At 38.7% G+C, this 14,251-nt stretch overlaps 1 protein-coding gene across 1 annotated transcript; it reads right to left on the bottom strand.

Annotated features, from left to right (window-relative positions):
- Positions 1–12,852: 12,852 nt before the first annotated feature.
- On the bottom strand, positions 12,853–13,726 carry LOC149657601 (uncharacterized). Its single transcript, XM_089844712.1, has 4 exons — positions 13,540–13,726; positions 13,370–13,469; positions 13,079–13,297; positions 12,853–13,011 (listed from the first exon to the last, which is right to left on the bottom strand). Exons 1-4 carry the CDS (start codon positions 13,599–13,601, stop codon positions 12,853–12,855), a joined length of 540 nt encoding a protein of 179 aa, XP_089700838.1. The 5' UTR covers positions 13,602–13,726.
- Between the last annotated feature and the right edge of the window lie 525 nt (positions 13,727–14,251).

The raw sequence follows: 14,251 nt of genomic DNA, 5'->3' as shown, positions 1-14,251 counted from the left end.
TATTAGCAGGATCTAAGTGTAAATAAGAGCAGAGAAAATAATAAAACTTGTATATTTCAACTATGTTCCAAGGCTTATTTACGGCCATTTCGTCAAGTGTCCAGCGAAGTGCTTCAGCGTCCATGTTGAGGTTTTGACGATTGATGTTCGACTGTGAAATACTGTTATTTTCTCACGTTCTTTATACTAGATTCCTACCCCCCCCTCTTCCTTCTCTCAAGAGGGGTCAAGGCCAGTATATTTTTCGAAATTATTGACGAGGCTCTCCAGGCTAAAGGGATAGCTGTCTGTCGCATGCGCGAATTAATTATAAACGAGCTCACTACCACTTTGTTTGACGTCACTTCCACTTGCGCCAACGTCGAGTGTCGAAAACAAATATGCCACTCTCAAAGCTGCTCGGAATTTGACACAAATTTCAGTGATCGAGTCGAACGTAATTTGCACGAAGCGCTGCCTCAACTGGATCGTGAGAAAATTTTGCATCAATTTGAGACCGACCATGGATGGATCGAGGATCAAGAGGATATTTACGCTTATTTTGTCAACAGTTTTGCCGATTTAAAGAATGCCTTGATTTATGGCTATTAAGATAAATGTACTGATATATCGTATTTGTTTAACAGATATTGTTTTTATAAAATATCTTTGCGTGTATTAAATAAAGTTGTTTATTGGGAAACTATTTAGTCGTTATTTATACTTGTTAAGACATGGACGCTAAAATTAGAAAAATTATTACGACGTGACTAAACCGGCCGCTTATGGGTCGCTAGCGAGATTACAAAAGGCCTTACCGCACGTGCCAAAAGCAAAATTAGTCGCCTTTCTCGAGAAACAACCCGCCTACACGAAACACCGATTTCGACGTTTCCGATTCAAAACTAATCAGGTGTACGCCTCGACTATCGATGACGTTTTTCAAGCTGATTTGCTGGATCTAACAAAATTAAAACGTTTTAATAAAAATATTCGCTATGTTTTGTGCGTCATTGACGTCTTAAGCCGCTACGGATGGACAGTACCTCTTAGAAACAAAACATCTGGCGAGGTTATCGAAGCTTTTAAAAAAATATTTCGAGAGAGGATTCCTTTAAAAATATACACCGACTACGGGGGCGAATTTAGTTTGCGCAGCTTTGCTTCCTTCTTGAAACGTCACAATGTGCAAATACATTTTGCACGGAGTCAGCATAAGGCCAGTCTAGCTGAACGCTTTATTAGAACAATTAAGGAACAAATTGCCCGGGTCATTACAGCCACGGGGAATAAAAATTACGTTAAATATTTACCTTTAATTACTCAAGCCTATAATGAACGGGTTCATTCAACTACTGGAATTGCACCGGCTCAGGTTAATATAGATAACGAATCGATCATTTGGAATAAACTGTACGGGAAATCAAACGGAATTAATCGATACGCACCGAGGCTTAAAGTTGGCGATCACGTGCGTCTCTCTATAGCTAGTCGAGTTTTTAGAAAAACTAAGCTCGGGAGGCACGTTTACTGACGAAATATTCCGCGTTGTTGACGTCATACCCAGGTCACCACCCGTCTATCGCGTAGCGGATTTAAAGGGGGAGCAAATTTTGGGTGTTTTCTACGGTGCCGAATTACAAAAAGTCTCGTTACCCGAGACTAAATTATGAACACTTCGCAAATAAACGCTCTCTTAACTTGCGACAAAAGAACGCGACCCTACTATTTAGGATGCTTCCCAATAGATAAACTGCCAAAGCATCCTAGGAGACCCAAATTTTGCTTCATATTCAATAACGAAGCAGCTGGAGAGTCCGGAGAACATTGGATAGGAATCTTTGTTAATAACAATACCGTAGAAATGTTTTGCACGTACGGAAATTCACCACGATACTATAAAGTTAATTTAAAACGATACGGGAAACGAGTTGTTTACAATAAACAGCAAATTCAACATCCATTTTTTCAACTGTGCAGAATCCATTGTTGTTTATACCTAGTGCTGAGGTCCGATGGAATTTCAAGGAAGATAATATTAGACACCATCTATGACCAGAATCTTAAACTTAACGATTATGTCGCTTTATTATATTTATCTTTACATTTAAAAAAACATGTACACAGATATTGTTCGCAATAAAACAATTTTTTATTTGTCTTAATATTACATTTTTTATTAATCAATATCACGCCATTTATTGTGTCGACCCCTTCGATCGTTAGATGGAACTACTGGACCGAGATTTTGAAGTTCGTCTTTCTTTTTCCGAGGTTTTTCTGTTTTTTCTTGTTCTTCTGTTTAGCGGAGGCCGTCTCAAACAGGTTTTCCAAGTCCATTAAATTGTCCGCTTCCGCCTCCTCTAGATTCTCTTGTTCATCGGCAATTTCTTCTTGAAAAGCGTCGTCGGGATTTGCATAACCAACAGCCCCTTCTTCTAGCTCTCTTTTTTGCGTAAAAAATGTGTTTTGCAAACGATTTGCCAGAACTTCGGCTTGCCGTTTCACCATATCTCCAACATAGGTCGGCCCAAATTGTTGGTAAAAATCTTCTTGTGTTGGTGTCCCCGCAGCCGTTTCACTTTTAAAAACCTTTTGCCGAGGCTCGGTTCGTTTAGGCGTAGTAAAAGAACTGCCCGACGTGCTTGTTGTCGGGGATGACGTGGCATAGCTCGGCCATGACAATTGTTTTTTTCGCGGCGGCGTTTTAGGGGTGACCGGTAATGGCGGCGTGGTGACATTTGCCATTGTAGGACTGACGACCTCAAATTTAGGTAAAGGAATTTGTTTCTCGATACTTAAATATTTCTTAAAAGCGTCTTAATATTTATATAATTTATCGTAAGCATTCAATGGCGATTTTAAAATATCATCAATCTCTCGGTCCAAGGCCGAGTGTTCTTGCGCAGCTGTTGAAGTTACGGCGGTGGCCGGTACAAGCACCATTTGTTTCATAGTTTAGCAGCTATGGCTTGGACAATTGAAGGCAAGATTGCGCCAAGTAGCGTCGTAAGAAAGCCACCTGATTGCTGCAACAACAGCTTTTTTTTGCTTTTCTGCGACAAGGTACTTGATCCGAGTTGTCTAATAATTGTCTTGTACTTTGCTAGCCTTTTCTTACGGTCTTTACTCAAATAAATGCCCCCGCCCTTTAAATTCTTACAAATTGTCTGAATGCTCTTTAATTGGGGCGCGCTACTATTGTTTAAGAGGGTTCGCCGTTGTTTACAGCTAGTTTGACGCAAACTCTGTAAATAAGGGACAAATTTGGCAAACTTTGTCGAGGGACGGGCTACGACGAGTCGGGAGCGTTTTCCTGATCGACGTTTAACGCGTGGGGCCATTATTCAAATGACAATTAAATTTAATCGACATACACATACATAGGCGCCTCGTGAGGTAGAACACGCGATCTTAACCGTAAATTTTCCGGAGTTTCTTGTTTTAAATCAATTAACAAATAGCTATAGGGTTCTCTAGTGGCTAGTCTGTACGCGTCCGTAATACGCTTCGGGTTATCTGGACTTATTTGTTGCGCTAAATATCTAATAGAGGCGACATCTCGAGGATTTTTCATTATTATAAAATAGGAAGAGTTTTGAGAAATTATCCGCGATTGGCTACCCTTGGGAAACAGTTCTTGAGTAATAATAATGACCGTATACCCTAAATGATGCGACGTCACGCACACTAAATCGGCAATATGAGTTTGCTTAAATAATTGACTAGCTAAATCGTCTAGTATCAAGTAGGAGTCGCGATTCATTTCCCAAAAGTCCGGATCGGCCGTTGGCAAGCCTTGAATAAATTGAATTCCCGGAATCAATTGTTTCAATTTTTCGTAGTTTGGTTGCCAGGCGGCGTAGCAATAAATAACCTTTTTATGCGGTGGGTCAAACATAAGCTGATGATTTTGCAAGAAGTTACTTAAAAGAAAACTCTTCCCCGCTTGCGTTCGCCCCACGATTAGAAACTGAGCGGGTGTTTGGAACTTTAAAGAATGCGAGACTGACTCGGTCGGATTCATTTTAAATAATAAACATTTTATTATTGTTCACATGTTATTTATATTAAAAACATAGATATATATTTAAAAAACATTAATAATCAAAAAATTAAAACACTATAAACCCAAAAACCCCAAAAAAACCCTTACATATTTAAACAGCATTAAAAAACAATATAAACAAAACCCTTTCACCCAAAAAAAAATCCCTATTAATTAATTGTTTTTTAAAATTTTTTTTTCAAACTCCGTAATCCGTTGTCGAAAGCGTTGGTCGTTGATGAGGTCAAAGTTCACGCGAGACTCGAAGGGTAGGATGTAGACACGCACTACAGTAGAAAACACGACGGATTTATGCGCACGCGCACTTTTTCGTTTCCCGACCGCTCGTTGTTGGTGGCTGGGCACGTTTGGATCAGAGGGTCGCAAACATCTTCGCCCTCGCTGGTCGGGAAGTCGGGAAACCCCTGACGCAGTGGTTTGTTGTTGCACGGTTTTTTGGAAACCATCGGACACGATGGACTGTGCTTCCGATGTTCCCTCGATGGATGGTCCGTGCAACGCCACTGGTACAGGGCAATGCCGCAAAAGGCGCAGCGCGTCGTCTGTGTTTCTATATCTGCAAGATAGAAACCGTCTTTGGCCAGGGCTTCGATAGGAACGCAAGATTCCCACAAGCCCTCAAAAGTATGTCTTCGCCTAGCCTCGTAATTCATGCGAAAGAGATGTTGAAGCGGGTGTTGCCTCTTTGAAACCGTAGGGTCGACTGGTTGTCAAATCGGCGTTCAACAATCTCTTATTCGAGGTTTGGCGAAATCTTTTGGTGATTTTAACGGCCTCTAGCTGCAGCTTGTATGTGTCCCGTTTAAAATTAAAAGGGACATTGACTGTAACTTCCTTTTCCGGATTCATCGCCACACTTTCAAAGGCTTCAAAGTCAAGTTTTTCCAGATTTTCTCGATTTAACGTCAACCCTTTAATTTTCTTGACTTCTTTTCCTTTGCTAGTGCGAAACGAGTAACTTTTGGCACCGGTACTACAAAAGGAAGTTATATAATCACCGCCGAGTTCGTCCGCCCAGCAACCAATATGATTGCCAGTTGGAATGTCAAACTTTCCCGGTAGATGGCGGTAGATTATGGAGTCGGTGTCACAATACAAGGCTGCGCGGTCTAATTGAAGCAGCATCTTGTTCAATTCGAGTCGCCCGTAGCAAGAAACGAAGCTCCCCACGATGGCCGACCCCAGTTTGTAGTCTAGAATGTAATCGCTTTTGGCTTTGTACGATAAGAGAGCGATCGACTCCGTAATTGGCCGTAAGTCGACTAATTCCAGAGTGTAATCGCTCGCGTATCGTATCAATTCGTAATAATTGTTGATAAAGATGCTGCGAATCTTGCCCGTATTCAACGCCATAAGACCCCAAAGAGAATTTAAATTAATTTTAGCGATATTACGCAGGGAAGGATTTGATTGAATATCCGCTACGGTCAGAGAAAGTTTTTCATTCTTGTTTATATCAGCGATATACGCCTCTTTTTGCAGAGGCGTTTGCGCGTGAGCGGGAAATCCGGAATTCTTCGCTTTCAAGGCGATAAAATCAGTCATATACTGGGCGAAGAAATATTCCGTTTTTGGATAATGGTAAACTTCGAATATATCGAGGAGTTTATAACCATGCTCCATAGCGGCATAGACTTCGACCGTTGGCCAGACTGATTCGAAAGCCCGTTCATTGACAGTGTGATCGCAGATTTCCGCTCGCAATTCTAGACACGTGCGGCAGAGGGCGTAGGCTAATTTACCACCGCTGCGAAAGGGAATTAAGGGGATGTGGAGATCCTGAGGGGCCAGCAGACGACAACTCATAACGCCAAAATACCACCCTGGCGATTTGTCAAAATCTCTGTTATAGATTATGGGGTGACCGCTAGGGTACGGACAATCGCGACAAACTTTCGGATACAAAGAAATAATATCCTTGTAGAAAATTTTCTCCTCACCTTGCACGTGGCAGTTAAGAACAAAATTTTCCGTTCGCCCCCCATAGAGAGCGCTACGGGCTGATATTTGAGGTCGAAAAATTAAACTTTTGCAGAAAGCCTTTGCTTCGGCGTTTTCTTTTAAAAGCTTAGCAAATTGACACTCAAAGATCGAGGTATATTCATACCCGACCATCTTCTCTTTAATAAACAGCTCTCTATCTAGAGTCCGCTCGTACAGAAATCTGTTGCTGGCTTTGAGTTGGGTATTGTAGGCATTAAGTTTTTGGCATGGACAACCGTGAAAGTAGCAACCGTGGAAATCGTAGATTTTCGGCGGAGTTTCACTATAGCCGTCGACTAAATAGCGACCCACCCGATATTCACCGCCATAGCTTAAAGCCGTTCGCATTTTTATATTTTCCGTTTTCTCCACCCAAGCGAGATATTTTAAGCTAATCTGACTGTGATTGAATTTTGCGTTATAGCCGTTAGAAGGAACAATACCATGCTGTAAGGTTTATAGTAATTGTTAAGATAGATAGTGGTTAAAGCACCCGCCAAAGTAATATTTTTCAAGCAAAAAGGGTCTAATTTTGTTACATCTACGTAAATTTTTCTAAAAGCTTCGAACCCTTGTCTTAAGACTCGGACATCTTGAATGCAATATTTAATAAGCTCCTCTTTGATGTTGTAAATAGATCCTTCCATTGACGCGTACCAAGTTTGAAAATCTCGATAATCATTGGCTTTCATTTGAGCTACGTTAAAGTACGAAGCTTCAGGGATGACGCCAATGTAATTAAGATTTTCTTCGGTATGAAAATCAATTGGAAAGAATCCTTTCGCCACATCGCCGAGGCTAAACATGCTGGTGAAATTACGCAGAGGTTGACTAATGTAATTAAAGCTATCGAGGAATCTAATTTGCGGTCCCTCAAGATGAATCATTAAAATTTTACTTCCGTCAAAAATAACAGCAGGGGTGACGTGTCTATGGACTAGAGCGTTGAGAATTAAGAAGTTATCAAAAGCTTTCGCGTAATGAGCTACGACTCGAGTGTTAGTAAAGCGCGGTTGGTACGTTTTACGCTTCTGTCCAGTCAAAACTACCTGCTCGACGCTAAATAAATAATTTAAAAATTGCTCGACGCAATTGGCGCCGTAAAAAATTTTGGTTTCAAAGCCAGCTTCAGTCTCTACGTCGCAAACTAGTAAAATGGGGACGTGGATATTATTTCTAAGAATAGTCTCAATGTCGTAATAAATAAACCGCGAGGCTTTCATTTTGGTTTCCAGAGGCATAACAAAATGCTCGCCTAGCGGATGAACTATTTTACATTGAGAGCATTCGGGATTGCAGTCGTGATTGTCACCCATCAGCCGCGCGCATTCTAAACATCGTTTTTGACTCGCGCAGGTGCCATTAAGTAAATGAGTTTCGTAGCAGGGGCCCGGGAAAAAGTAGCGGTGACATTCGTCGCAACGTTTTAAAACGTCCTCGTTGGTTAAATGAAAATCTTCTCCTTGACACCGCAAACATATATAGGGTTTTGTATCCTCGGGGCATTTATGCTCTTTTAACAATTCGTATTTGTAAAAAGATTTCAAGCATAAATCGCAAGAGATACAACCCCCATCATGCCGTGCCAAGTTTTCGCGGGGTGGATATGGTCGCCAATTTTCAAGAGATAGATAAATTTAGGAGCTTGGGGTCCTTTGAAAAATATGGTAAAATTATTCGCAGCATCAACTATTACGATCCGATAATGGGGAGCTAAATAATTTTGAAATTTTTGAATATCTTCTAGAGTAAGTATTATTTTCAATCCTATGCTTTAGATTAAATTCAGTCGTAGTTAGGATTTTCATCTCTTACGTTTTATGGTGCCGAAGGATTAAATGATTAGAAAAACTGTTACTTTTTAAGGGACCTTGGATTATTGTCACAATATCTACTTGGTTCCAGTCATCGTATATGGAGCAGTTAACGAAGTTATCAAAGAAGCGATCGACGTTGAGATGACTTGTCACGAAGTTAATCAACAAGATCAGTTTTACAACGATGCCTATGCCATATGAACTAACAGAGTTCACTCTTCAGTTAGAAGACAAAGAAGGAAAGCTAAAGGAGGTAAATGCGCTAATAAAAGAAATCATCACGAATGAAAACGACTATGAGAAGGAAATACTGAGTTTTCCAACGGAAGATATTTTTTCTGCAAAACGTCTAAAATGTTCTGCATTGCTCTCTGCAATCACCTTAATTTTGTCTGAAATTGAACATTTTTCAGGTTTATTCCAGTATTTTTCCAGAATATTCCAGTTTATTTGCAATATATTGCAGATTCTAAAAAATCTAATTAACAGCAAAAATGCAGCCGTAAATTTTTGTACGGGTCCTGAAATTTTGTAAAACAATTTTATTTAATAAATTTGTAAGATTCTATCACATTTTAAGGAACTTAAAAATATCTCTTCAGCCTTATTTGCGCCATTACATTCCGTCCTTTTCATTCCATTTCAAATAATTTGGAATGTAGTAATTAAAATAAGCAAAAAAACCTTTTAAAATAAGTAATTTATAATCTTGGTAAAAGATTGTTAATAAATTTTTGGTCTTTAGGCACATCAATAACAAAACAGTCATCTTCCAGTTTAGAATAAATTCCAAAATGACAACTTTGAAGTCCGAAAAGGGCCAAACTAAGTTGCACTTGCCCATAATACATTTGTTAGGGTTTCAAAGAAAATGTTCCGTCCTTCTTGATTACGTAAGGAGTTTTCTTGAGGACTGTTTCTAAGTTTCCTTTTTCACCAATGACTGGACACTTCATTTCGACCAAATTATCGTTGACTATTCCGTCAGGGTAACACCCCAAGAATTTATAAGAAGGGTTGACTTCAAAGTGAATCTTCGGTACTTTTAAATTAGACTTTTTTTTAAAGCAACAAGTGTTTTTTTTTCGTTTGTAATTCCATACTGTGTGAATTAATTTCCCTTAAAGTTTGACAGAAGAGCTTTTTGAATTTTTTCAGTAGGATATTTTGGAAAATACGTGTAATACTCGTAGCAATTTTGACAAGAGAGAGAGCAACAGGTACTAAACAAAACAAAACAGTATTACCAATTTTTATACTCATGTTATGACCAAGGCTTAAGAGTTTACATAACTAATCTGGTTAATATTAGGGTGATTAGGTTTTCAACACTTACCATTTTTGAAAATATTCTCTTCTGAAAATTGTGGTTCATTCATTGCAAGAAATTTCGAGTACTAATTTTCATTTGGCACTGAATTATAAGTTTAAACGTCACATACACTGCCGCTGATGCTACAGGTCTCAGGCCTGCCATTTTTTTCCCCTAGATCAAGCTTCGCGTTTTCTCCGCACGGTGGCACTAGTGAAACTTTTTTTCGTTCTTGGTGCGGAATCTGAATCCAACAATAATCCAGTCCCGACAGACTCCCGTAGAAGTTTTCGAAATATTTCCACTCCCTTCCGACTCCGTTCCATTTCAGAGATAATATTCCCAAAGCCACCCAAAGCCAAATGGTTTATTTTACCCAACTCCAACTCCGACCAAAAATGAGGGAGTCCCTTGGCATTCTATGGAGTTGGAGTTTTCCCAAAGCCTTTGCAGTCCTCTACTAGAGAGGCAGTTGGTGTTCGAATCTTCTACTAATCAGGGCCCATCTACCAGTCAAAGTTCTTTTAAAACGTCGAGATTTTAAATCCTAAATATCAGTATTTTTTCGTCTTTTGTCTCGAAATATTTCTTTCGTGTGTTGTCAGCACGCTTAAAACTAGGTTATAGATTACCGCAAAATCACTCCAGTATAGGAACCAGGGTCGTGCTGAGAACCAAAGCTAGAACAAATTTTATATTGAATAAGCTGCCGTCGCACATAGGAAGTTGCCAATCCTGTAAGCCTGAGAAAAATTTCCTCACTAAGTTTTTACTTTCGCGCGTTTTAGAGGTTCGGAAAAGTATTGGTCCGACCCTAGCTGGCAGGCTGGGCCTCCTTCAACCCCATTTTTAGTTCTAAAATTGTTTTATACCAAATTAAAATATATAAAATTGTTTTTAAATTAACTTTTTTGGCACAAATATTATGAGATTTTTGTAAGTTTTTTCGGTTCCAGCTTCTCTGATGAATTAACGCTTAGTACGTCATAAACAAAAAGGAATGAGGTTGTTTTTAGCGGTAATATATATCGGGCCTGCCTTCTATTCAGTACGATTTTCTCTGTTCTTTATCTCCACCATCCGTTTCCGTGTCCTGTCTAGCGTTGTTCTTTAGGGCTTATGCAAATTACTTCATTTCTATTGCGTCCAGTTTCAAGAGAACATGACTCGGGGCTAGATCTAAGCGCTTGTTGCATATTGCTATTAGCGTGCAATCAATGAAAAATTTTAGTACCCAAACGCATCAATTATCCCACAAATATTAGGTTTGCAACAAAAATATCAAGAAAATTGTTCCAGTTCATAGGACAGAAGTTGATTATTTACTTCTTTCATAATCTATAACCCAAAATCAAGCTAGATTATTTTTATTCATAATTGGAATGATATTTGATATTTAAAGGAAAAAAATAACTGTAAAGTATATATGCCGGGGTCACCTTACAATAAATTTAGCTAGCCAAGGCAAAACGTTAATATGGCCGGGGCCATCTTGTTTATTTCACCAGACGCGTACACGATAACACGATACGGAGAGAAGCTCTGAGAGAAACGAATTGAAAGCGCGACGTAGAGAGAGAACTGCCTGCCTGGTAAATAGTGAGAGGGGGAAGAGGGAGAGGGGGCGTCACAGCTAAAAACTGTCGATTCTTATCAGGGGCGTCAACTTCATTATCTTAACACATTTTCTTTACTTTTTATTTCGGCTGACATTTTTACCATAACTTCGTTGTTATGGCAAAAATTATTTATTTTTAGCTTCAAAAAATGTCAGCCGAAATAAAATGTAAAGAAAATGTGTTAAGATAATGAAGTTGACGCCCCTCATAAGAATCGACAGTTTTTAGCTGTGACATGTGAAATTAATTGTCAATACGTAATATTACCGCTTTAATAGTTGATGCTGTCCCAACATGTGATATTAATTGTCATGACGTAATGTTACCGCTTTAATAAATGGTGGTGTTATATGAAACGGTTAGAATAAATAATATCTGTCCCCTAGAGGCCGTCACAAGAACAGTGAGTGGCGACCCAAAATCAACGATGTAGTATATATCAGGTTTTTTCCGTTTGTAGAAATGGTTTTTTTATAATATTTATATGATTATAAAAGGCTAGTTGCAATTAAAATTATACTATTTCATTTAAATTAGGCTTATTTAATCATATAAATTAATAGAGTCTAAATAATAAATATACGCTATAAATTCGTAAAGCCACTTGCAGACTGAAAATTTGGCCTTTCAAGCCAAATAGCATATAAATTTTACACACAAGAGATACATTGGTGTTTGGCGGACGACCTTGAAATTCACGAAATGTCTCAGTGTGCAACTGGGTTTAGAGCCTGAGACCAAAAATATTGAAGTTCTACCCCATCAGATTCCATCAAAAGCGTGGCCGTCAAAAAATGATGGGGGGGGGGGCTTAGTCTGCCGGTCTTTTTTGAAATTGCCCTGTACATAAAATCCCTATGTTGCTGGGGGAGGAAAGCAGGGCCGAAGGGTGTTCATCCCTCCTGCGAAAAGAATATTTTGCAGGGGGGGGGGGAGTAGAGATGAAGGGTGTTCTTACCCTTCCACCGAAGGAGTTCATAAAAAGTCTCCATTTTGACAAAAATTCAATTCCCAATTTTTTTAGCCCTCTTTTTGAAACTATTACCATGGATAAAGAATGCGCGTGAGGAAATTCTTTTCACGCTATAGGATAGGCAACTCCCTGTCTCGGACGACAGCTTATTCTGTATATACTTTGTTACAACATGGGTTCTCAGCACGCGCAAACCCACGTCTCTATGTGACGTAGCAGCTTTGTACGTGCTGTCAAGTAACTAAAAACTTCAGGATCTTCAGGAAAATATCCGCCAGTTTTTTTAGCTCCAGTGCAGGACCTCTAGACCTTAGTTTCAAATACGTGTGAAATTGCCTACAGCCTACAGCGATTTTGAGGTTACTGTATGGCTAGTGTACCCGCCTATCCATTACTACTTCCAATTTCCCCTCACTATTACCTGACTTTTACTTCAAAAATATTTTTCCCTGACTATTACCTGACTTTTAATTCAAAAATAACTTTCCCTGACTATTACCTGACTTTTAATTCAAAAATAACTTTCCCTGACTATTACCTGACTTTTATTTCAAAAATATTTTTCCCTGACTATTACCTGACTTTTAATTCAAAAATATTTCCCCCTGACTATTACCTGACTTTTAATTCAAAAATATTTTCCCCTGACTTTTTCGGCCTATTTTCAATTTCACAGACTTTTCCAGGTCGTGTACAAACCCTGCGGTACATTGATACCCACTAGAAAAACGGAAACGTGGGCGTAAGCCATTGTTTTTAAAAATTTACGAAAAACTATAACAGAAAATTGAAATTTCTATTTGAAAGGACGCTTATTTTGTAATTCTCTTCAAAACTATAAACAGCGAAAGAGGAGGAGGGCTGTGACAGGATTTAGATCATAATAAAAAAGGGTATGAATTGTTTTTGGGCAGAATCTTTACTAGGGATATTTAGTAGGCATGATGAAAAATATTAATTTAAAAATTCTGTATATAGGCAAAATGAAAGTACTCTATGGAGTATTTCTCTCCTTATAATATGATAAGGTTCTAACAGAGTAGCTTCTCTGAATGGACGTTACAGAATGGGGTCCCAGCACCATAAAGAAAAAGAGTGAATTACCTGAAAAAGGTGTCTTTTCCAAAAAAATGTACATTGGAATGTTGCATAAATAACGCCACTTTTCCATACTGGTTACCAGAGCGAACTATTGAACTTGCAAGTGATAAATTTCCAGCATAGAGGCCGTGAAAATTGGGTTGGCTTTCCCATTTACCCTATAATAGTTGAGATATACCTTAGGCATTTGTGATTGAAAGAAAACAATGGAAATTTACTAATTACCTTGCCATGTTTTCCACCTGATCCTTCGCAACATTTCCACATATAAATTAGGGTGGTAGCTCGCCTATGAACTTTGTAGGTGATGGCTGATTTGCAATATTGGCACTTTGTTCCAAAAGCTTTTTGAAGAAGAGATGTCAGAAAAGGAGTAAACACGAAACACATAGGTTCCCTTATTATTTCTTCAGCCGTTAGATGTGTGGGTTTTTGCGGCACAGGCTAAAAAGAGTAACATATAAGTATTAATTTGAAATTATAAGAAGATTGAAGAATTAAAGTGGGAGAACTTACTTCATTGTACTCAATTATTAATTCTTCATAATCAGCATCTTTATCGTCATCTTCCGTAAAATCATTTTCAAAATTGAGATCATCACATTCTCCTTCATTACTATAAGTGTTTGCGGAGATTTAGGAAAATTTCTAACAAATTAATTAAACAATATTCCAAAAAATATTACTCTAGATTTTCAAGTTCGTCTCCCAATGCCTCCTGCTCTAGTTCATCAGCGTCTCTTTCCATTTCATCTCCATCTTCCTCCCTGAATTAAGGTTGCCCAAATTAGAAAGAACCAAGACTGTAGGATTGTTTTAAGTTTAACACAAATGAAAAGGGCATGTTTACTTTTCAAGCTCTTCCTCCTCTTCCATTTCCACTTCAAATAAAGTACGTTTGGCCCGTTTTGTTGGAGTTCTTTTAACAGGCGTACTAGCCAATGATGACTCCATAGCCAAACCTAGCCTCTTATAGGTAGGAGTCTCTGGTTTATCTGCAAATAAAAGAAAAAATAAACTCCTGGGCTTAGTTAGGTGACTAAAGCATTGAATATCTACCTTTTGGTGTCACACGCCGATAATGTCTTTGAGGAGGAAACCCTGGAGATGTCATCATCTCAAATGTGGCAATGGGGACAGTTTGAGTATTTTTCTCAGTGGTATCAAACACACTTTGGGTCCATTTATTGCACATTTCCCCCTGGCTTGTTTTCAATAAACACATATATATATATATTAGCTAACAGCATAATAATTACTGTGAAAAAGAGGGTTGGGGGCCTCAAAAACTTACTGCAGTTTGTCAAGTAGGAATGTCACAAATTTATCATTTTGTGATCCGATTCCCATACCCCACCGATTCTTCTCCGTTGTCCATCTTTCAAAAACTGCTTTACT

The sequence above is a fragment of the Phalangium opilio genome, unplaced genomic scaffold, assembly GCF_054372755.1.
Source record: "Phalangium opilio isolate 3A_F unplaced genomic scaffold, DU_Popi_V2 ptg000077l_1, whole genome shotgun sequence".
NCBI classification, from domain to species: Eukaryota; Metazoa; Arthropoda; class Arachnida; order Opiliones; family Phalangiidae; genus Phalangium; species Phalangium opilio.
Note: the sequence above shows the minus strand (reverse complement) of the source record. Positions and strands in the feature narration are given on the sequence as shown.